This window comes from Terrapene carolina, unplaced genomic scaffold (genome assembly GCF_002925995.2).
Source record: "Terrapene carolina triunguis isolate 2854851 unplaced genomic scaffold, T_m_triunguis-2.0 Scaffold197, whole genome shotgun sequence".
Taxonomy (NCBI): domain Eukaryota; kingdom Metazoa; phylum Chordata; order Testudines; family Emydidae; genus Terrapene; species Terrapene triunguis.
Genome location: NW_020664548.1, coordinates 391,885 through 413,022, shown reverse-complemented (window position 1 = coordinate 413,022; position 21,138 = coordinate 391,885). Strand labels below are relative to the sequence as shown.

The 21,138-nt window shown below is 48.8% G+C and overlaps 1 protein-coding gene across 1 annotated transcript in view; it reads left to right on the top strand.

Moving 5' to 3' along the window:
* Positions 1-140: 140 nt before the first annotated feature.
* The window catches only part of LOC112106113 (bcl-2 homologous antagonist/killer), a 32,046-nt gene continuing 11,048 nt past the window's right edge, over positions 141-21,138 (top strand). The window contains exons 1-2 of the mRNA XM_024199179.3: positions 141-258; positions 11,544-11,669. Coding sequence (XP_024054947.1) covers positions 11,582-11,669 — 88 coding nt within the window. The 5' untranslated portion in view covers positions 141-258; positions 11,544-11,581. The remainder of the gene's footprint in view (positions 259-11,543; positions 11,670-21,138) is intronic.

Below are 21,138 nucleotides of genomic sequence, written 5' to 3'. Positions count from 1 at the left end.
ACAGTGAGCAGCTTTGGGGTAGAAGGAGCCTCTAGAGGGAGCTGAAGCTGTCTTTCTATTTGCATCTATGGTCAATTCGTTATCTCCACTCCTTCCTTTCGCATGCAATCAGCGCCCCCCCCCCCCCAGGGTAAGGAAGCCGATGCAGAAGCAGGCGAGGAAGCCGGGGATGATGAACTAGGGCGCAGGGGCAGCTCCAGCCGCATCCCCCTCCTCTGAGCGCTGTAAAGCCCCCGTGCAGACGGGAGGAGGAAGAGGGTGAGTACGAATCTTGCAGACGCTTCCTCCCCTCTCCCAGCCCAGCGCCCCGGGATGCAGCATCCCAGCCGCGAGCTGGACAAAGGGGAAGGGAGGGGTCCAGCCAGCTGGCGGGTGGCCCGATGTGTCCGGGGGGACAGAGCCGGTGGGGCTAGGGGAGCTGCCCCGGGGCGCCCGCTGCTCGGAGAGCCCCGGCCCGGGCAGGGGGTTGCTGCGCTGGGAGGGCGCCGGGCCTGGCACGGGCGCTGGGGTTGGGACACCGGAGCTCCCGGGATGGGGCTAGGCGCGCTCTGCCCGCAGCGTGCGGGGCCCGGGAGCGGAGCGTTGGCCTGTTTTACTGGCGGGACGACACAGGAATAAAGCAACAGCTGCAATCTGTAGGGATCCAGCCACTGGTGCCCAGGAGCTTGCGTGGCAAGGGTGCAGGGCTCCACCGTGGGGGTGCCACTCGGGTGACGCAGACCAGTGACAACTCTGGGGGCATCACTGTCATGCTGGTTTTGTTTGGGGTTGGGGAGGAGAAGTGATTAGCGCAGGGGTCTGGAAAACGTACACCTAAGGGATACCGTGTCACCGTGCGCGAGTCACCACCCATCTCCCAGCCTCCATTTCCCCACCTATAAAATGGGGCTAATGCCCTGGCGTTCTGAGGGTTAACTAGAAAGTGCTTGGGAATGTATAGTCCTCTGTAACTGGTCAGGACAATCAAGGGCCCTGGTCATGGAATCATAGAAGTGTAGGACTGGAAGGGACCTCAAGAAATCATCTAGTCCAGTCCCCTGCACTCAAGGCAGGACTACGTAATAACTAGACCATTCCTGACAGGTGTTTGTCTAACTTGTTCTTAAAACCCTCCAAGGATGGGGATTCCACAACCTCCCTAGGCAATTTATTCCAGTGCTTAATCCCCCTGACAGTTAGGAAGTTTTTCCTAATGTCCAACCTAAACCGCCCTTGCTGCAATTTAGGCCCATTGCTTCTTGTCCTATCCTCAGAGGTTAACAAAATACCAACTGCATGTGCTTGAATTAGGCATATGAGCAGATGAGTTAATACCATTCAAGTGCTTAATGTTAAATGTGTGAATAAGTATTTGCAAGGTCAGGGCCAAAGATTTCACTGTAAGTTGACTGCTGGAAGAGGGGGCGTGGAACCCCTTTGTTAAAATATATTCTCCAGTGTTTTATAGTCATGCCAAAGCACGACAACCTACAGCAGTGAATTGGGACAGCCCTGCAGTGTTTTCTTATAAAACGAGTAAATAAAGGTGGATTAAAGGCTTAAATACACCCAAACGATTTTTGAATTTGGATTGGGATGCGTTTCTGGGTTAATGCTGCAGAAATCTGCAGTCCTCTGACTCTCTGTGTCTCTGTAGCCTTGGGCACTGTCTTCCCACGCTGAGTTACCAGACATAACCAGTCACGTGTATAGTTTTGAAATTAATGAATCATTTCAGCACCTTCCCATGCAGCAGTGCAGGGGGGCCCCCTGCTGCATGGGCCAGCAGCGCTCTCTGTTTGGCCTGTGCGCGCAGACAGGAAGGGAGCAGAGGGGGCAGATGTGTGGCTTTCTGTCAGAGCAGGTCCTAAAGGGGAATGGGTCAGCAGCTGTGGAGCCTGGTGACCCTAGTTTGCCAGCCCTGTGGCTGTGAGTTGTGCTTCCCAGGATAATATTGGCAGTAGGAGTATTCATTTATAATGCAGCATTGCCCCAAGGCCCAGGGTGTTAGATGCTGTAGACACACACACACTGCAGACAAGTGTTTAGTTACCTTCCTGCCCGCTGTGCATCCAGTGGTGGAATCTGCCCCAAGTTCCTTTGTGTGGGCTAAGGTCCTTGTCGAGAACATGTTTCCTTCGGGAGATATGTGCGCACTTCCTGAAACTGCGTCAGACTGTACAACACACCAATGGCAGTTTTATTGCTCTCACAGAAGAAGGTGAGCCGGCTTCTGTTCAGAGCTGCAGCTGCTAATCAGAGGGTCTCTCTGGCTCTCCTTCCCCTTCTGTGCTTCTGCGGATCCCCCCCATACCCCGTGATATGCAATGGTTTCTAGCCGCCATGCTGGCCTTTCTCCTTAGTGCAGGGCCAGTGGCTGAATTTCCACCTCACCTTTTATTGAGGTGGGTGGGGAAGCCTCAGCTGAGATTTGGTCTAGGGGAAAGGTGCTGAATGGGTTTGGTGGATGGGGGGCAAGCGAGGGACATGCGATCCAGGAAGAACAGGAAACTCACCCGAAACCTTTAAGCAAAGTGGAGGAGCGGGAGGGGAAATGCACTCAAGGCAAAGGTCTGTTTTACTCGCCAATAAAGATAAGCTGCTTTGCCATCTCTGAGGTGCTGCTACGCCCACACGTCACTGCGGCTTTAACCCTTTGTGAAAGTAAGGGCTGGGTGAGCTGGGAGGTGATTAATACCTCGGTAGCAAGTGAAGGATAAACACAGCTCCTAGCAAACCAAAATCCTGGAGCTGCTGAATAGGCGGTGAGTTATATGTGCCCATGGTGCCCATGCTCCACCAATATTCAGGAACGTGGGCCCGGCTCTACCAATGTTTAGGCTTATAGTTAATCAGAGCCATCCCGTCCATAGGACGGACCAGGGCAACCGCCCCGGGTCCTGCGCTTTGGGGGGCCCCCTGCTTCAGGGGACATAAGGTCCAGGGCAGCCTGGGAGGTTAACAGGGGACCTGGTGCCGGCAGCAGCGAGCGACCCAGCCCCAGCCCACTCCCCTCTGCCCTGCCCCCATTCCACCCCTTCCCCCAAGTCCCTGCCCTGCCTCTTTCCGGCTTCCACTCCTGTCCCCCGAGCGACGCTGGGAGCCGGTGGGGCGGAGCAGGCTGGGGCCGAGTCGCTTGCTGCTACTGGTGCCAGGCCCCCCGCTAACCCTCCAGGCCGCCCTGTACCTCACATCCCCCTGAAGTGCGGGGCCCCCCCAAAGCGCGGGGCCCGGGGGGGTTGCCCCAGTCAGTCCTATGGATGGGACGGCTCTGCTTGGACCCGTTCTGGGCCCCACCAAAAATTATACAAACCTGGCACCCATGGATGCTGGGGGAATTGTACTCTCAGGTCCCCCTCCTCCAACTCATTCCTGGCCATACTCTTTGGGCTACAAGGTGTCTGAAGCCCTTGTTCCCAGGAGCCTAGGGACCTCTTGAAAACGTGGGTGGCAGGTCCTCCTCTACTCTTTCTCAGGGCCATAGGGATTGGTCCCCATTAGATTGGTCCAACTCCAGATTAGCTTGGAAATGGTCAAACTTGGGAGGAGAGGAGGTTCTTCTGGTGCTTGGAACCCTGGTCAGCCTAAGATTTCGTTCAGATCTTAGTCCATCCCTCTTTGTTGCCATTGGGGAAGATGCGTATTAGCAGCAGTTGGCTGTGGATTGTTGTTTCGAATGGGTGAGAGGCAGTTGGTAGTTCCCAATGAGTTCGAGGAATGTGACTTACACACCCCTGCATGACTTTATTGTGGTAGAGAAGAGATCTGTGTAAGAAATGTGATGTGATGGGAAAAGGCCAAAAAAAAGAAAAGAAACTGAAATTTTCCCTTCTTAGAAATGACAAGCAGAAGAGGAACCTGCCTGACAAAAGGGACTCACTTCCTTATAAGTTTTGCAAACGGTAAACATGAAAAATAAGATTAAACAACTGCGTCATGAATGCAGAAATAGCATCAGTGAGGACAAGCTGAGACTAGGAATCTTTCAGATGCAGAAACCTGCTCTGCGCTAGAAGAATTCCCCCTTGCCAATGGTAGGTGTTGGGAATGAGTGCAGCTGGACTGCTATTAAACACAACTGAGCTGCAAGGGTGGACAAGGATGACGAGTGTTCAGGACTGGGCTAGAATCTATGGTTAAGACCTGCACCAAGCAAGCTGCAGGTGTTACCAGTGGTGGGTCACTCTTCGAATATGGCCAGATCCACCAACCAGCTTTGTGTTCTCCCCTACACTTGCACCTGAACCAGAGTGACTCCAGCTCTGTTTTTCTATGATTCTATATGTAAAGTTAAACCAATCTGGAATGAGTGCAGTGGTTGGGTGTCCATTGGGTTCGATTCATTGACTTCAATTGGCCTACACAGATTTGTGCCAGCTGATGATCTGGTCCTTTGTTCTTTCCAAGTCCTGTTATTTTTATTACCACAGCATCCCTAGGAGGCTGAGTCATGGACTAGAACCCCATTCTGCTAAGTGCGGTACAAACACAGAACAAAAAGATGGTTGAGGAATTTCCCCTCAGTTTTTGTTCTTGTTTAATATTAAACTTGGTTTTAAGAAGCCCTGGTCATCACACAGGTGCCAAAGTGCTTTATAACTCCAGGTAAAATTCCGCTCTCCGATCAAGCTATAGTATGATCATATATTGAGTATTAATGGTGTGCTTTGTTCATAGAGGGAGAGCTGATCTCTGCTACATGGAGCAGGGAATTTAGAGCATATCTACATGGGACGTTATACCCGTGTAAGGTACGGTGTGAATTGACACCCCTATAGTTAAACTGGCAAAACTCCCCATGGGGACAGTCTAATTCTGGAGTAAGAGTGGCTTTTTCTGATTTAACTTATGTCGTTTTGGAAGCAGCTTAAACTATACTGGAAAAAGACACTTAATTACTCTGGAATTAGAGAGTCCACCTGGGGAGTTACCAGTATAACTATAGTGGTGTAATTATACTGGCCTAGTTTTACTGCTCAGTTTCTCATGTAGACAAGCCCTTACAATGTACGTCTCCCCATAGAATCATTAGACTGGAAGGGACCTCGAGAGGTCTTCTAGTCCAGTCCTCTGTACTCAAGGCAGGATTAAGTATTATCTAGACCATCCCTGACAATCTGCTCTTAAAAACCTCCAATGACGGAGATTCCACAACCTCCCTAGGCAATTTATTCCAGTGCTTAACTACCCTGACAGTTAGGAAGTTTTTCCCATTCTGCAATTGGATCTAAACTGCTGGTACAGATCTCAAAACAATGCACAAAGGAGATCAGTTTCATTATCACTTTTTACAGATGGGGAATCTCCGGCATGGAGAGAGGACATGACTTGCCCAAGGTGAATCTGTGGCTGAGTGTGGGATAGAACACAAGTCTCCTAGTTCTGTGCTTTGTCCAATGTACCCGGCCTCCTCCCTGCCTCTCTTGTGCATTGTGTGTTTCATGTATCCTGTGATCTACGGAATCTTTAAACCAGTGAAACTCCGACTGAGTCTGCATGTGGTTCTTTAATGTGTCTCCCGCGGCTCTTTGCAGCACGTGATATTAAAACACTGAGTGATTTCATGATTAACCAATCAGGATGCTTTTACTATGTTATTAACCAGTTGCAGTTGATGAAATAATAATATTTGGTCAGTCATTTTGCTGTGAGAATTATATATAAACTATTTCCCCTGTTATACTGTTTAAATATGGATATATAGTACTATAGTAAAAGAAACAATGACTTCACAGGACTGTGGCTCTTTTGGGTAACGTTGATTGCTAATTTGGCTCCTGAACCACTGATGTCCGAGTATCACTGCTTTAAACTGAGGCCCTTCAGAGGGTGCATGTTTCGGAGCAGCATCCAAGCAGCAACTAATGATGCACGAATCAATGGGAGGAATAGAAGAGGGTGTCCGTCGATACCAGCATGGTAGCATTGCCCTGACACTCAGCGCTTGCTCAGCAGCAGTCTGCCAAGGGGCAGGCACAAGCTGCAGCCTGGCCTGGGGTTCCCACTCACCAAGTCCGTCAGGATGTGTCCCCCATTAGCACTAAGGGCAGGTCTACACTATAGAATTACTTCGGTATAACTACGTCGCTCGGGGATGTGAAAAATCCACACCCCTTGAGCGATGCCGTTATCCTCACCTAAGCGGCAGCGTAGACAGTGCAGTGGCAGTGGCAGATCTTCTCCCGCCCACACACCTAGCGCCTCTCGCAGAGGTGGATTAACTACTCCAACGGCAGAGCTCTCTACCGTCGGCGTAGCACAGCTTCATTCAAGTGCTACAGCGACGCAGCTGCATCAATGCTGTGTTTTAAGTGTAGACCTGCCGTTTGGAGAGATGAAACAAGTTACCCGTTCAGGGAGCAGTATTAGCTGAGACCCACGCAGGAAGTTCTCCTTCCTGCCCTTTTCCAGGAGGGGAAGGAGCAAGGCCTAGACTAGTGGCTCTCAACCTTTCCAGACGACTGTACCCCTTTCAGGAGTCTGATTTGTCTTGCATATCCCCAAGTTTCACCTCAATTAAAAACTACTCGCTTACAAAATCAGGCCTAAACATATAAAAGTGTCACAGCCACTAGTCCTGAAACATTGCTGACTTTCTCATGTTTACCATATAATTATAAAATAAATGAATTGGAATATAAATATTGTACTTACATTTCAGTGTATAGCATATAGAGCAGGATAAACAACTCATTGCCTGTATGAAATTTTCCTTTGTACTGACTTCGCTAGGGCTTTTTATGTAGCCTGTTGTAAAACTAGGCAAATACCTGAGTGAGTTGATGTACCCCCGGAAGACCTCTGAGTACCCCCAGGGGTACGCTTACCCCTGGTTGGCAACTGCTGGTCTAGACTAGAGCCAGGGAGTTGAGACTGCTGGCTTCTATTCCTCATTCTGCCAGACCCACTCTGTGACCTTGGGCAAATCACTTCCCGTCTCTGTGCCTAAGCTTCCCCATCTATAAAAGGGGGATAATGATGCTCGCATGCCCTTGTGAAACACTTTGAGCCCTTCACGTGAAAAAGCTCTATAAAAGCACCTTATAAACCTTTGTAGAACTGGCTGGGGCGTGAGGGAGGTAACTGAAGGTTTTCCTCACTCAGATGATGGGGACTCTAAATTCGAAGGCAGCCTGCTTCATTTCCACCCAAGCTCCAGAGCAGAAACTAGCAGGGGGAGGTTAGTCACTCAGGATTGCAGCCAGGAGGCAGAGGGTTAGGGAGACTAGCCCTCGTGGGGGGAGCGGTGAGGCCAGCCCTCCTTCCATGCTGTACTCTGCATCCCAGCTCTAATCCTCCCATCCCCTACACAGCCTTTCCCTTCTCCTTAGCCCTCTTGAAGTAGTGCTGAAAGAGGAAGCCATGGGTCCAACTGAACCACCCTCACTGGGCACATTTGAAGTTGGGGGGGAAAAAGGGGATGGCATATAGGAAAGACCATCAGTCACCCGATGAAGTGGGCTATAGCCCACAAAAGCTTATGCTCAAATAAATGTGTTAGTCTCTAAGGTGCCACAAGTGCTCCTGTTCTTTTTGCGGATACAGACTAACACGGCTGCTACTCTGAAACCAGTCACCCTACAGCAGTGGTTCCCAAACTGGGGTTCACAAAGTGTTACAGGGGGTTCTTGGGAAAAAATTCCCTAATGGCGGACAGAGCTGTCCATAAGGACCCCAGGCAGTACGGGGCCAGCAGCCTGGAGCCTCTGGACTTCCAAGAGCTAAGCAGATCAAAGCAAGCAGATCTATCACACGGAGGAGATTTAAACTTCAAAACTCCTTATAAGAAATGGAAAGGGAGGTGGATATTTTTTGCTGTTTTTAAAATAAATAGGCAGCTAGTATTGTTTTTAAAATTATTATGAAGAACAAGTTTAAGCTTTGTTGTAACATGCGTTGTTAGCCTGGACTGCTCAAGACCTGAATGCTTGTGTAGCAGGAACTCTTTGAGTTGGCTTCTTAAATACCTTTATGCTGTTTCACATCTGATACTCCTTGATGAAACATAGGAGCCTTGTCTTATAACAGGCTTATTCAAAGTGATACAAGCTACGAAAGTGAGATCTTGGAAGAGTGTTGCTCTTTTCATAATGTAATAAAAATACTGTAATGATGATAAATAATAATTGATAATAAATAGTGTGTAATAAGCATGTCATAAAAACACATTTTATATTTCCAAGATCACTGCTTTTTATCATTTATACTCAGGTAAAGGAGAAAATCCCTGGAAATATTCATTTTTAGGAGGGGATTCATGAGACTTGACATTTTAGTGAAAGGGGTTCACAAGTTGTTAAAGTTTGGGAACCACTGCCCTACAGGAACAGTCCAAACTTTCTGTTTGTTCCCAAGGCACCTAGCAAGGAGTACCTGTCAGCTGGCATTGTCTTCTGAGCATTGAGATGCAAATGAGCATTCAGCAATTTCCTAAGCCCTGTTGATAAGTAAGCTTTGCATCCCCTTAGGTCCCACCTCCCCCCACCATTGCCACCTCGTTGAGGTGAATGATGGATTGTATTTCACACCTCTGTTGTTGGACTTCTGCCTCTGGAGACAATATTCTGTAAGGCTTGGAAAACAGGGTCATAGCCCTGGACTGGCTATGCACAGCATCTAATTGTGGCAGTGCATCATTATCCAACCTGTTTAAGGGCACCCACCAAAACTAAGTAACTTAATTTTACATGGCTAACCAATACCAGACAGAAATAACCAATATAATATTCATTATTAATTGAGGTACAGTACAACTTACACTAGGCCACACTGCCTTCCCAAATGTTGATGTTCAGCTACTGTACGCCTCAAATATCAGGGGGTAGCTGGGTTAGTTTGTATCCACAAAAACAACGAGGAGTCCGGTGGCACCTTAAAGATGCCTCGGTAGCTCCAGTGAAGACACTGCAACCCTGATTTACAGCCACTGAGAATCTGGCCCAGGAGTGTGTACTAGTGCTGTAGTTCACAGACTTTATTGTTCACATGACACCTTCCTGAAGAACTGATGTTTGAAGTACCAGAGGCACATTAATCCTCTTGGTTTAGGTCTTAATAGGGTTAATTAAGATATTTAGAGACACTTAGTCAAATAAGTTTTGTATGTGGCTGGTGAAGATCTGCCTGGGGGAATTAGAAGAGAAGGGAGTTTGGCTAGGGGAGTCCCTTTGGGAGGGTTAGAGGACGTGAGGTTTAGAGCAGGTTGGGAGTTTTTCACCGAAACGTTGTGATGTTTTCTAACAAAAATGTGTCAAAAACCCAAGACTTGTCACAGCAACGTAGAAGTTTCTAGGTCCAGGAAGGAATTTCTGATAAAATTAGGGAGCGGGGGTGGGAGGAGGATGGAGGGGGGAATCACAAACTTGAACTAGGATTGCCCATGGCCCAGTGAGTGCCCTAACCACTATGCTGTTGGCTGTTTTAGGGCGGGTGAGTCACTTTTATTTATTTACTGTAGTTATTATTTTGCAAACAAGTTCAGTTTGTCTGGAGGAAAGTTTTGAAATCCTGGAAAGATGGAAAAAACACTTCCTGCCCAGGTCTAATGGTGTGTAAATGAGCAGGGAAGGCTTAGGCCATGGCTACACTACAAGGCTTTTAGCGACATGGCTGTGCCACTAAAAGGCACGCAGTGTAGCTGCTGTTTGTCGGCAGGGAGCTTTTTGTCGGTAAAACTTTTGTCGTTCTAGGTGGGATGTTTTTTAAATACCCCTGAACGACAAAAGTTTTGCCATCGAAGTGCCAGTGTAGACAAAGCCTCAGAGGGGAGCTAGGGAGGTGGGGGAATGTTGGGAAGGCTCCCAGTTCCCTGCCCAGGGAGCTTTGCCGATCCCACTAAACACCCTGGCCTCTGACAGGCCTTCTGAAGTGGACTCACAACTCTTTCCTCTTGGTTAAGGAATCCCACAACCTGCCTCCTTGGGGTGGGCTGTGAATCAGGCAGGCTTCCCCAGCCCACTAGTCTCTGTTCTGGTTCTAGTTCCCAGCCCAGGGAGCCTCTCTCCTGACCTGATGCTCCCCTGTAATTCTCCTCTTCAGGCTGTCTGCCTCTCTCCTCCTGGGGGTCACCTGACACCTGGGTTTTATCATTTTAAGGAGGTAGACACCTGATCAACACCTCCCCCTCCCCCCCCGCTTTCTCAGTTAGTCTGCCGCTCCCCTGAATATCTTGCCTAAAAGGGGCCATTTCATGGAACAGGCCTCTATCCCAGTACCGCTTCCAGGGATACAATGTACCACTTCCAACAAGCTCATGTGCCACCAGTGGTACATGGACCACAGTTTGGGAACCCCTGCACTGAGCAGGCGACTAGGAACTAGCTGTGTTTTCTTCCCAGCCCTGAAATCGACTCGGCACGCAAGTTCAGGCAAGCCCTCTCCGTGACTCAGTTTCCCCCACTGCAAAAGCTGAGTGAATACCTACCTGGCAGGCAGGTTCATAAAGTGTTGATAAAGAGCTGTATACATGCTAAGCATTGTGGTTAGAGATTTGCACTAGATGTAAAATTTGGGCCTGGGTTTAGGATGACTGGGCGGTCAGGGATTTGGGTTCTAATGAATTTTTAATCATAGTTATTTTTTTAAGGGCATCTGTGAGATGACGAACAGGAGGAAATAGTAGCTCCGGAATAAAGAGAAATGGGGAACTAATAAGACCCAGGATAGGCATACTGTTTGGGTGCACTTGAGAGGCGAAAACAGCTCAAACCTCTCCTGGGGATACAATGGCCATCTCTACACTAGGACACTGAACCAGTTCAGTGCATCCCAGCTGGTTGTGCAGAACCATTTTAAGAGCTTGCTCTGCATCTGCGCTCGCACCGCTCTAAATCGTCACGGTTGCAGTGCCTTCTGGGAAACTGTCCCCCCAGTTTCTGCGGCACAGCTCCCCAAAAGCAATGCATTGCAGCAGATTTTGAAAGGTCACCAGTGCGCTAGACGTAGGACTGTTGGAACCAGTTGTGGTACGACACCAGTGACCTCCATCCACACTGGGACTAAATGGTACAGACTGGAATGGTAACTAGCCTTGCTGAAGGCAAGTTCAGTCCAGATGGTATCGGGTGAGCATGCAGCCCGTGGAGGAGCACCTTTGTGTGTGGTCGTGAGGTGCTTCACAAGAGTGCTAGGGGGATCTCATTGTCCTGAGCATGATAAAGACTCGTGGGCATGGGAGTGATCCTGTAGATGGAGGAGGAGCCTGAGGATGTGTTGGAGGGAACTAATGCTATCCAGCCAGAGAGATGGAGGAACCTTGGTGTGGGTGGGGATTTGAGAGTGGGATAGGGAGGGGAGGAGCCAGGAGGCTGTCAGATGTGCAGAGATAAAGGAAAGCGGGAGGTGCTAAGAGGAGAAACGCTAAAGAAGAATTATCTTGGGGCCTAACACTGTCCCTGGAGGTGTGTAAGGATCCAAGGCCACAGAACAGACCTTGAGTCTCCAGTTGTCTCCTCTGGCATCACCAGACTGGTCACAGCTTGCAGCTCCCCAGAGCCCTTCCCTGAGCAATCTGGTTCAGCGTCCTGCCTTGTTCACCCTGCCTTCCCTTGTTTCTCCCTCTGCAGGGTAAAGCTGATCCCCTCTCCCCAAGCTCCCCTCCACCATGGCCTCTGGGAACAGCAGTGACCCACCAGACCGTCATCGGCGCAGGGCCAGAGAGGGGCGTAGACCGTCGCTGAGGCTCAATTCAGGTAACAAGGTCTCTATTATGAACTGGGGTTTAACGTGTCTCTTTTAAATTCCTTTCTGTTTTGATTATAATTCTTGTATCCTGTCAGGTTCCTTTAAAAAGGGGAGGGGGAGAGGTACATGGGCCAGTCAAGGTTTAATCTCTGGGGACTTGATTTCAAATCTGTGTCAACACCGGCCAAGTCTTTGCTCAGGAGATGCTCGGCGCTGAGTTAGTATCTAGTGCTGCAGATCAGAACTGAGGTGCACTGGTGGAGCATGTGTGTCTCTGTCTGCCTGTCGCCCGCCCAGTCTGGAATACCAGAGGACTGCAGGACAGAAGTGAGATGCACCAGCAGAGCAGTGTATGTGTGTGTGGGGGAGGGGGTCCAGGACTGGAATACCAGAGGACTGCAGGACAGAAGTGAGATGCACCGGCAGAGCAGTGTATGTGTGTGTGGGGGAGAGAGTCCAGGACTGGAATACCAGAGGACTGCAGGACAGAAGTGAGATGCACCAGCAGAGCAGTGTATGTGTGTGTGGGGGAGGGAGTCCAGGACTGGAATAGCAAAGGGAGCTGCAGCAGGTCAGGACTGAAGTGTGTTGGTGGAGTTTGGAGGGGCGGGGAGGGGGCAGGACTGCAATAGCGGTGGGATGCAGAGGATTGAGGTGCAATGGCAGAGTGATGGGTGGGAAGCTTGCACAGCACTTGCCTAGCTTCATTGCCATTATCTCCTCCCATCCATATAGGCAAATGTACTCCATGTTAAAGAGACCCGAGACAGGCCAGGCAATGCTTAATGGCAGCGCAGTTGAGTTGAGTCGGAGAACGTCAGCTGTTGGGTAATGATGACTTTCCAAAATGTGGCTTGGCAATATCCGCATTGGCAAATTTATGGGGCAAAACATTGAAAATGTTCTGAGAACAGAGACCAAAACAAATCGAAAGGATCTGCTCCTCATTTCTGTCTCAAATGGACAGAATTGCTCTGCGCTGCCACCTTTTAAGCATGGGTGACTCTTTAACCTGTTTTACAGGTAGACTTGTACATGAGCATGAGTCACTGCAGCTCTGTCAATAACACCACTTCAGTAACTATACCTAACTGTTTATGCAGTTCACATCCAGCTCAGAGCTGTTTCACTGTCACGATTATATTATTATTTGCATTGCGGTAGCATCTGGAGGCCCAGCTAGGTTCAGAACCCCATTGTTCTGTGTGCTGGACAAATGCATAACAAGACAGTCCCTGCCTTACCGAAGCTTGTAAGGTATTAAAATCAAATCATATCAGGGCAGTCCTTATGCAGAGCACGCATTGGAACTAGTGGGATTTTGCTTGAATAACAATTGTAGAATCAGGCTGTAAACTATAACCACATGTGTTATATACACACACACACACACACACACACACACACACGCAATCTGAGTGGGATTCAGTGTTGGCCTCGCTCTGCTCCCAGTGAAGTCAAGAGGAAGCTCTGTCTCTATGTACATCCAGATATAACTTAGTGTTTGAAGTTAACCTAAGTTCCTGTCGCAGGCAAAAACTGCATTGACGTCAATGGAAATGGAGCAATGTGTCTCCCTCAGAGACATGCTGTGGGGTTGTTGGGTGAATGAAAGCTTTAGCGACTGGTTTGATTTAATTTTCTGGGTTCTGATTTTCCCTCATGGTTCTTTGTCCATTTTTCTTTTGCTGTTGGTAAGGAGCTAAGGGATTTATCTGCTGCTCAGGAAAAAAAAAAGTTCTCCCCCCAGAGGATCATTCTGAATTATTCCTGCACTACCAAATGTCTCTTAGGGCATGAACAGGGCTCCACCATCTTTGCCTATCCTGGGTTGCTCCTGGCATGTCCCCTATGTTGTTAAAGCATCACTGGTTCCTTAAAAAAGGCAAAAGAACTGAATTTGCTACACAAGAGGAACAAGCTAGGAAATATGGAAAGGATCCTGTGTAAATGGGAGCAAGATATTGTACCAGGAAGAAGGATGGTCCAGTGGTTAGAGCATTAACCTAGGAGTCCAGAGACCTAAGTTTCATTGCCTGCCCTGCCTAGACTTTGGAAAAGTATCTTAGTCCCTCTGTGTCACAATAGGGTAATATCTAACACAATAGCACTTGCCTACCTCAGAGGGCTGTTGCTAGGATAAATACAGTAAAAACTGTGAGGTGCCCAGATATTATGGTAATAGTGGCTTAGACAGACGAACTAGCACTCTGAGAACTAGCACTAGGTTCTATTGTGGCCTTGGGAGGATTATATGTGCACTCTTTCCTCTCTTTTCTTTCAATTCCCCTAAGGAAATGATTGAAGAAAACGTTGTTTGTATAGTATTATTTAGCTCCTATATGGAAAACTCCTATATGGAGTTCTCAAAGCACTTTACCAAGGAAGGTAAGTATCATTATCAGCTATGCAATTTGCTGGACCCCATTTAGACAAAGTGGGAATTGTTTGTTCTCAAACTGTCTGAAGTTCCTAACTTATGTCTGTCTATTTTAATACTAGCTCAGTAATATACATATAATAATGATTGCAGGATCGGGTCCTTCATTTATATACTTTTTAAGTCTTGGCAATAGGACCTTGCACTGAATGTGAAATGATCTGTATAAATAGTTGTTATCGTGGCATTGTTGTCAGACTTGCAATGACTCAATGACTTCCCCATTTACAAGGCCACCTGCAGAAAGGTTAAAAAGAGATGATGACCTTGTGTTCAAATCAGGGTTAATATTCTCCTGAATTCTATAGGTTTGGGACCAAAACCCAAACAGGATTTTCTATCTGTTTCTTCCAGCCCTGCAAATCAGATTGCTGACACACAAAATAGGGATGTTCTGTAGGATTTTCCCACCAAGTTATATTTATACTCCATAGATATAACCAGTGGGAAGTCAAATGAAATAAGGAATATACCCTAAATGAATCAATTCAATTGATGCACCATCAGGCAGCAGTGTGGAAGATCAAAGCTCCGATCTTGACTCAAAGGGCTTCTGCAGTCCCATGGCTAAGGTATCACCTTAGATTTTGGGGATGGGAGCACCATAGCAGCCCATAATATGCAATTGGTGCAGCAGTCTGTATCAATAGTTAAGGTATGGGGAGGCACTGGTGTCTAGGGGTTAAAACAGGAAACCAGGACGCTGCCAAATCCGTGTGGGGCCCTGAGCAAGTCACAGCTCTGTGCAAGGGGTGGCTTTTCCCCTTGACCAGAGGCTGTATGTCAAATCCGCATTTAAATGTACTCAGGGAGCCTTTGACATTAGCGCCTCGTTAGAGCAACAGGGGCTAGAGATAGCTTTTCTGTAGATACAGCTATAACTTAGCTAGAGGGAGGCTGGGTGACTAGGTCATGAACATTACTATTAATCATGTTTATTATGGTAGTGCCTAAGGGCCAGCCAAGAACGGGGAGGGGTTGGGGGGGGGGCATTGTGCTAGGAGCTCTAGAAACAGAGTAGCAGACGCTTCTGAGCGGTTTACAGTCTAAGCAGACACAACAGACAGGTGGGCGAACGGGCAGAACACACAAGCAGAGCGAACCATGTGATGGCAGCAAATTGCATGTTAATTCCATTGGAGGGGGGGATACTTAGGAGGAGATCAGCTAAATGGAAGGAAAAGGAAGAAAAAGGGGTGAAGAGGATAGGGCAGGGGAAAAGAGGGTAAGAGGGGCAGGTGTGGTGTGAAGCTAAGGGGGAGGGAGCAGGTTGGAGCGAGCAGCACAGGGCAGAGAAAGTCCAGTCTAAACTATAGACTGTTCCCCGATTCACAGGACTGGCCCCGCCACGGAAGGAGGTGGGAATGGGAGCCAGGTACTTTTTTAATGAAAGCTGTTGGCTCCTATAGAAAGCAATGGAAAATGCAGGAAGAGGCCAGGCTGGCTAGGTCTGTTCCTAGCTGGTCATTTTTGTGACTGTGAGACAGGCTGATCCATAACCGCTCGCACTGCTTGTGACTGCCGGGTGGGACACAGGGTTTGGGAATGAACTAGTCACCTTGCAAAGGCGGAAATGCCAGCCGACAGTCAGTGTAATCTAACCGTTTTGCCTCAGAGGTCGGAATGATTGATCAGAAATCCAATCAGCCATAGATCCACCTGGAAGCATCGTGTTGTGGGTACAGCACAGGGCTGAGAGTTAGGACTTCTGGGTTCTGGCCATGGCTTTGCTACCAAATTGCTGTATGGCCTTGGGCAAATCACTTGACCTCTTTGTGCCTCAGTTTTTTCATCTGTAAAATGAAGGTAATATGCAAACCATTGGGAGAGGTGAGGCATAACTCATTAATGTCTGTAACACCCTTTGGGATCCTTGGATGGAAGGGGCTATTCTTATCTAGTCTGGCATCCTACCACCCGGAATAGCCAAGACCTGATGCTTCAGATGTGGTGGTTGAAGCCTACCCATACCTGGGTCTAGAAAGACCATTTACAAGTGGTTGGAAAATACCCCCAATACCCATCCTTCACGTGACCATGCTGTGGAAACCAGCTTCAGGGCGATGATCCTGCTTATGCGTAAGGCTAAGATTTAGTCATGGTATTTTTAATAAAAGTCATGGACAAGCCATGGGCTATAAACAAAAATTTACGGCCTGTGACCTGTCCATGACTTTTACTATAAATATCCCTGACTAAATCTTAGCTGCTCAGCGGGGTCCCGGGGACCAACAGCTGGCCCCTGCTCTGGCGGCGGGTGCTGACTACCCCTGGCTGCCCGCTGCTCCGAGGCCCCCAGAGACCACTGCTCAGGCAGCCTCCAGCACCACTCAGGGTGGCTGGCCCCGGGACGGCCCTGGGGTCAGCCACACTGGCTGCTGCAGCGGTCATGGAGGTCCCGGAAAGTCATGGAATCCGTGACTTCTGTGACAGTCTCGCAGCCTTATTTATGAGCCATCTGATGGTCCCTTCTTTTTCTTAGCCTGCGAAGGATAGCAAAATAGGTCGCTGCATGGTGCTCTCTTGCAGCACCCTCTGGAGTGGATGGAGGTCTGTTGCTGGGCAAAGGAGAGAGATCTGGCCAAGGTGTCAGCACTGTGGAGCTAGCTATCCCTCCCCTCCCTCCCCCCCAGCTCTCTGAGGCACAAGCAAGCAAGTTATTTCTGTCCTGTCAATAGGGGAAGCAGCATGTCCAGGCAAGATTTACGGGGCCCATCTACTACTGTGCTGTAATACAACCAATTTCCCCCCTCCCCCAGGCCGTGCACCCCACTCTACGTCCAAGCGCTCTGCAGCAATATTAATGCATGCTGTTTCCTGTGTCGGTTTGTTCTGCGGTGAACTCACTGGCAGAGGCAAATGAGTAAACACTTAGCACCTACCTCAGCGCAAGGGGAAGTGACCTGCCTGAGTCAGAGGCCACGTGGGGACTGAAAAATATCCACCCAAAACCGAAATCAAATGTTGAGCGGAGCAAGGTGAGCCTTTGGGCTGCAGCCCCAGGGCTTTGCTTACTCCTCGCTGTGCAGTTCTGTGCCAGCCTGACAGCTCTGGAGAAGGATGACCTCCAGTCATCCCTTGTGCAAGCTTGTCCCGCATTGCCATGCCAGCATGACTCTGGCCAGGAGGAATCTCCTCTAGGGTGAGAAGATGGATTAGTCCCCATGGCTCATTCAATCCCTGGCCTCTGCTGAGATTGCCGCTGATCAGGACTCAGCTAGTCCCCCTGGTGGGTGGTGGGTTTTATGATGGGGACGCTTGTCCACTGGGAACTGAACTGAGACCCACCAAATTCATTTCACACAGACCATCGCACATCTATCAGTTGGCAGCTACTTTAAATTACTGTTGATGTGGGCTAGAGTCAATCTTTCACCTCCACATTACATTTCCAGCCCCCTGAGCTATCTAGTTCCCTTGGTGTTGTGCAGATTTCTAAAAAGCGGAGTTTGAAAATCACAGCGATGGTTTTAAGATATCAAGACGCAGCAAATATTGTCCAAACTTCTGCTGCCCCACCAAGGGAGAGCCAGCATACAGGGGAAACTTCCCCTTGTGGCAAAGACAATTTGGCAATCGCTCACTAACATAGCTAGGCCAGAAGAGACCGTTCCATCCAGTACATTGGAAGGGAAACTCCTTCCACTGTATAGCTGCCAGACTCTTACTTGGTACCCCCTGAGATATGTTTGGCATGATGTCGAATGAAACTGCTGGCCCACTTCTGATTTCGCTTAAACCAGGGTTATTAATAATAAAGCATAGCACTTTTCATCAGTAGCTCTCAAAGCACTTTACAAAGGAGGTCAGCATCATTGTCCCCAATTTAAAGATGGGGAAACTGAGGCATGGAGCGGTGGGGTGACTTTCCCAGACTACTGGCAGAGTTGAGAATCAAACCAAGCTTTCCTGAGTCCTAGTCCTGACTGTATTGCATCCATGCATCCATTGTCAGGGGGAGGTAAGTTGCAGCAGGTACAATTTGGTCTGTAGCCGCTCTCTGATAACAGCCTTTGTATAAACAAATGCACCTTTTAGTGCATTAGGGCTGTTCTTGACTGATGTTTCCCATTTGAAAAGACACCCTCCGGTTAGGTCATTCATTATCACTATTTAAATGCTGATGGCGTTCTTGGGGCCATACCAGATGAGGTCATTGCCCTGAGGAGTTTACAATCTAAGGCTTTGTCTACACTATCACTTTTGTCGGTCAGGGGTGTGAAAAAACCACACACACCCCCGGCCGACATAAGTTTCACCGACAAAAGCGCCGGTGTGGACAGCGTCGTGTGGACAGGAGACGCTCACTCGCCACTCGTTGGGGGTGGTTTAATTATGCCATTGGGAGAGCCCTCTCCTGCCGGCACAGAGCAGCTACACGGGAGACCTTACAGTGGCGCAGCTGCAGCGGTACAGCTGTGCCACTGTCTGGTCTGTCGTGTAGACATAGCCTAAAAGACAATGGGGTCGATTCTTCCTCGCAGAGCATCTGTTTTGCACCACTCTGCAGGCAGACTGTAGCCTTGAAGCTACCCCAGAGGATCACCCCAGTGCAAGGTGGGGGGTGTAGAGCCAGCGTAGGGGCTTTTATGATGCTCCCTCTCCCCACTGCTGGCATAGCAGAGAAAAGGGGGTTTGGCTACAAGGAAAGGGATATGGCCAAGATGCCCCCACACCACATTGATCCCTGGCTGCAGTTTGATCCACAGGTAGCTAGCTGAAGTAAAGCAGACTGCACTATTGCCCTTCTAGTGCAGAGCCAAAGGGGAGCTGAGTTTTAAGCCACCTTTGCACAATCCCCGTCTAAGCAGCACGCTGTGCAGAGCAACTGCATGCCAAGAATCTGACTCAGAATGTACTGGGAGTTGGTCATGACTTGGCATATCTTTTTTTTTTTTTAAAGGGTGGAGAAGATTTCTCAATTATAGACCGGATGGTGTTACATTGATGTTGGGTAGCATTTGAAAAATATATATTTCAAAAAGATTATTATTTATACTGTTGGATCACCTAGGACCCCAGGCCTGGACCAGGACCCCCTTGTGCTAGGAGCTGTACAAACACAGAACAAAAAGACGGGCCCTGTCCCAGAATACTTCTGTCCCTGTGTTACTAGTAATAACATCTGGGGTTATTAAAACAGGCTAAAAAAAAAAAACACTTTCTATCTCCTCTTTGTTTGTCATGCTGTTTATTTACTCTTCTGTGTTTCATTGAAACTGTGAGTCAGTCAGTTTCGTTTTCTGGTTCCCCTTTGGCCAGCACTACACCCTTGCCTTCCCCATTGCCACAGTCCGGGAATTGTTTACATCCAAATAAATCTGTTCTCGCTGAATCAAAAACAACCCCAGAAAGTATCGGCGAGGAGGGGTTGGGGGGTGTTTGTCATCCCTTCCCCCCCCCCATCCCTTTATTTACACAACCTACATTTTATGTAACCTCACAGTGTCTCTGACTCACTGTCTGCATCCATCTATCCATTGGTCAATTACCCAGTTATCTATTTCCAAGCCATAATTGTGTTATTGGAGTGATCTTGGGCGTGATTTCTCAGACTTGCTAAGGACCCACAAATCCGCCTGAAGTCAATGGGAACTGCAAGTGCTTGGCACCTCTGAAACTCATATGAATGGCCCATGCCCAGACCTGAGTTTAAATGTATATGGGCCCCGTACTCCACTGCTTTGCACCTTGTGTCGGCATTTAGACTCTGATCCTACAAATGCTTATGCACGTACTTTATATTTAAGCAGGTGAATAGTCTTAATTAAGCCAATACCTTTGTCTTCACTAGGCAAAAAGGTGTGCTGTTTAACATGTTTAACCATAGTGTAGACAAGGCAATTTGTAACGTAACACAAATTAGCTGGTTGGGGTCAACCATAAGGACCCTGATCTATGTAATACTGGGCATTATAAAGTGTCTGTTACCATTGGTTCCTAAGAGCTGCCGTGCTTACCTGGGGACTCCCTACATGGGGACATTCTGATTCTGGAATAGCTGTTATGGTAAATTTCCAAATGGAGACAAGCCCTAACATGGGCCTTGTGTCCGCTAGATTTTTCCTTCCAGCATGGGAGCCACCAGTGTCGAGAGTGCCTGTCTGCACCACGATAGCAACAGCGGGGAAACTCTACCCCAGCCTTTGTTCCGTGGATCCAGCCACCTTTACCCCACCGGCTCACTTCCTGAGCGTGCGTGGGAGCCTGCTTTGTTTTTTCCTCGCACAGTCAGCCAGGTGACATTACTGCTCTGCATGTTATGCGTTGAGCCCAGAATACCTGGCATTCCAAGCCGAGAGCTGTTTACAATCCTGACTCTGGGGAAGAAGCGGCTGTGTCCAGAAAAAATCGCAGGCTTATCCAAAACACCCCCTGCCCCCATCTCCGGCTGAGCCTCAGACCCATCCTGCCGTGCTAGTGACTTATCTCTCCTGTCTTTGTTATCAAAGCAGAGGGTTTGGACACCAGCTGGTGCAGAGCAGGGGTAGGGATGTCTGGAAGGGCGAGCAGCAGCCTTTCTGCAGGGCAGCTCGGCTTCAGATGCATCACCTGGGTTTCAGCGAGGTTTCTGTTTTGCAGCAGCACAGTTCTCTGGGGCTTTGGGAGTCAAGGGACTGGCCTGAAGTCACGCTAAAATTCACCTCTGTGCAGAGGGATCCGAACAAGGCCTGTGCCTGGCTCGAGTGCTCCAGAGAGACATTTCAGCCATGAAAAGGAAACATTCTTTGCCCCTGGTTTGATGCTAGGAATGCTGCTGAAGCCACATGGTGTGAGTGTGTGCGTGGAATTTAGTGGTTAAAGCATCTGAAGCAATGCTGTGTGAGAGCATGGCTTTCTTCCGGTTATCGTCACCAGGTCACGCAAAGGACACAGAAACCCAGATGGCATTTGTGGCTGCCAGACAAACTGATGTAAGTGAGCTCAGATAGCAAGTGATCAAATAAGAAGGGACGGCACGAAAATGGCTTAGGCAAGCCTTCGTTGTCCACACTCACCCGGCGGATCTATACAACTGCACAAGAATCTTTGCAGGG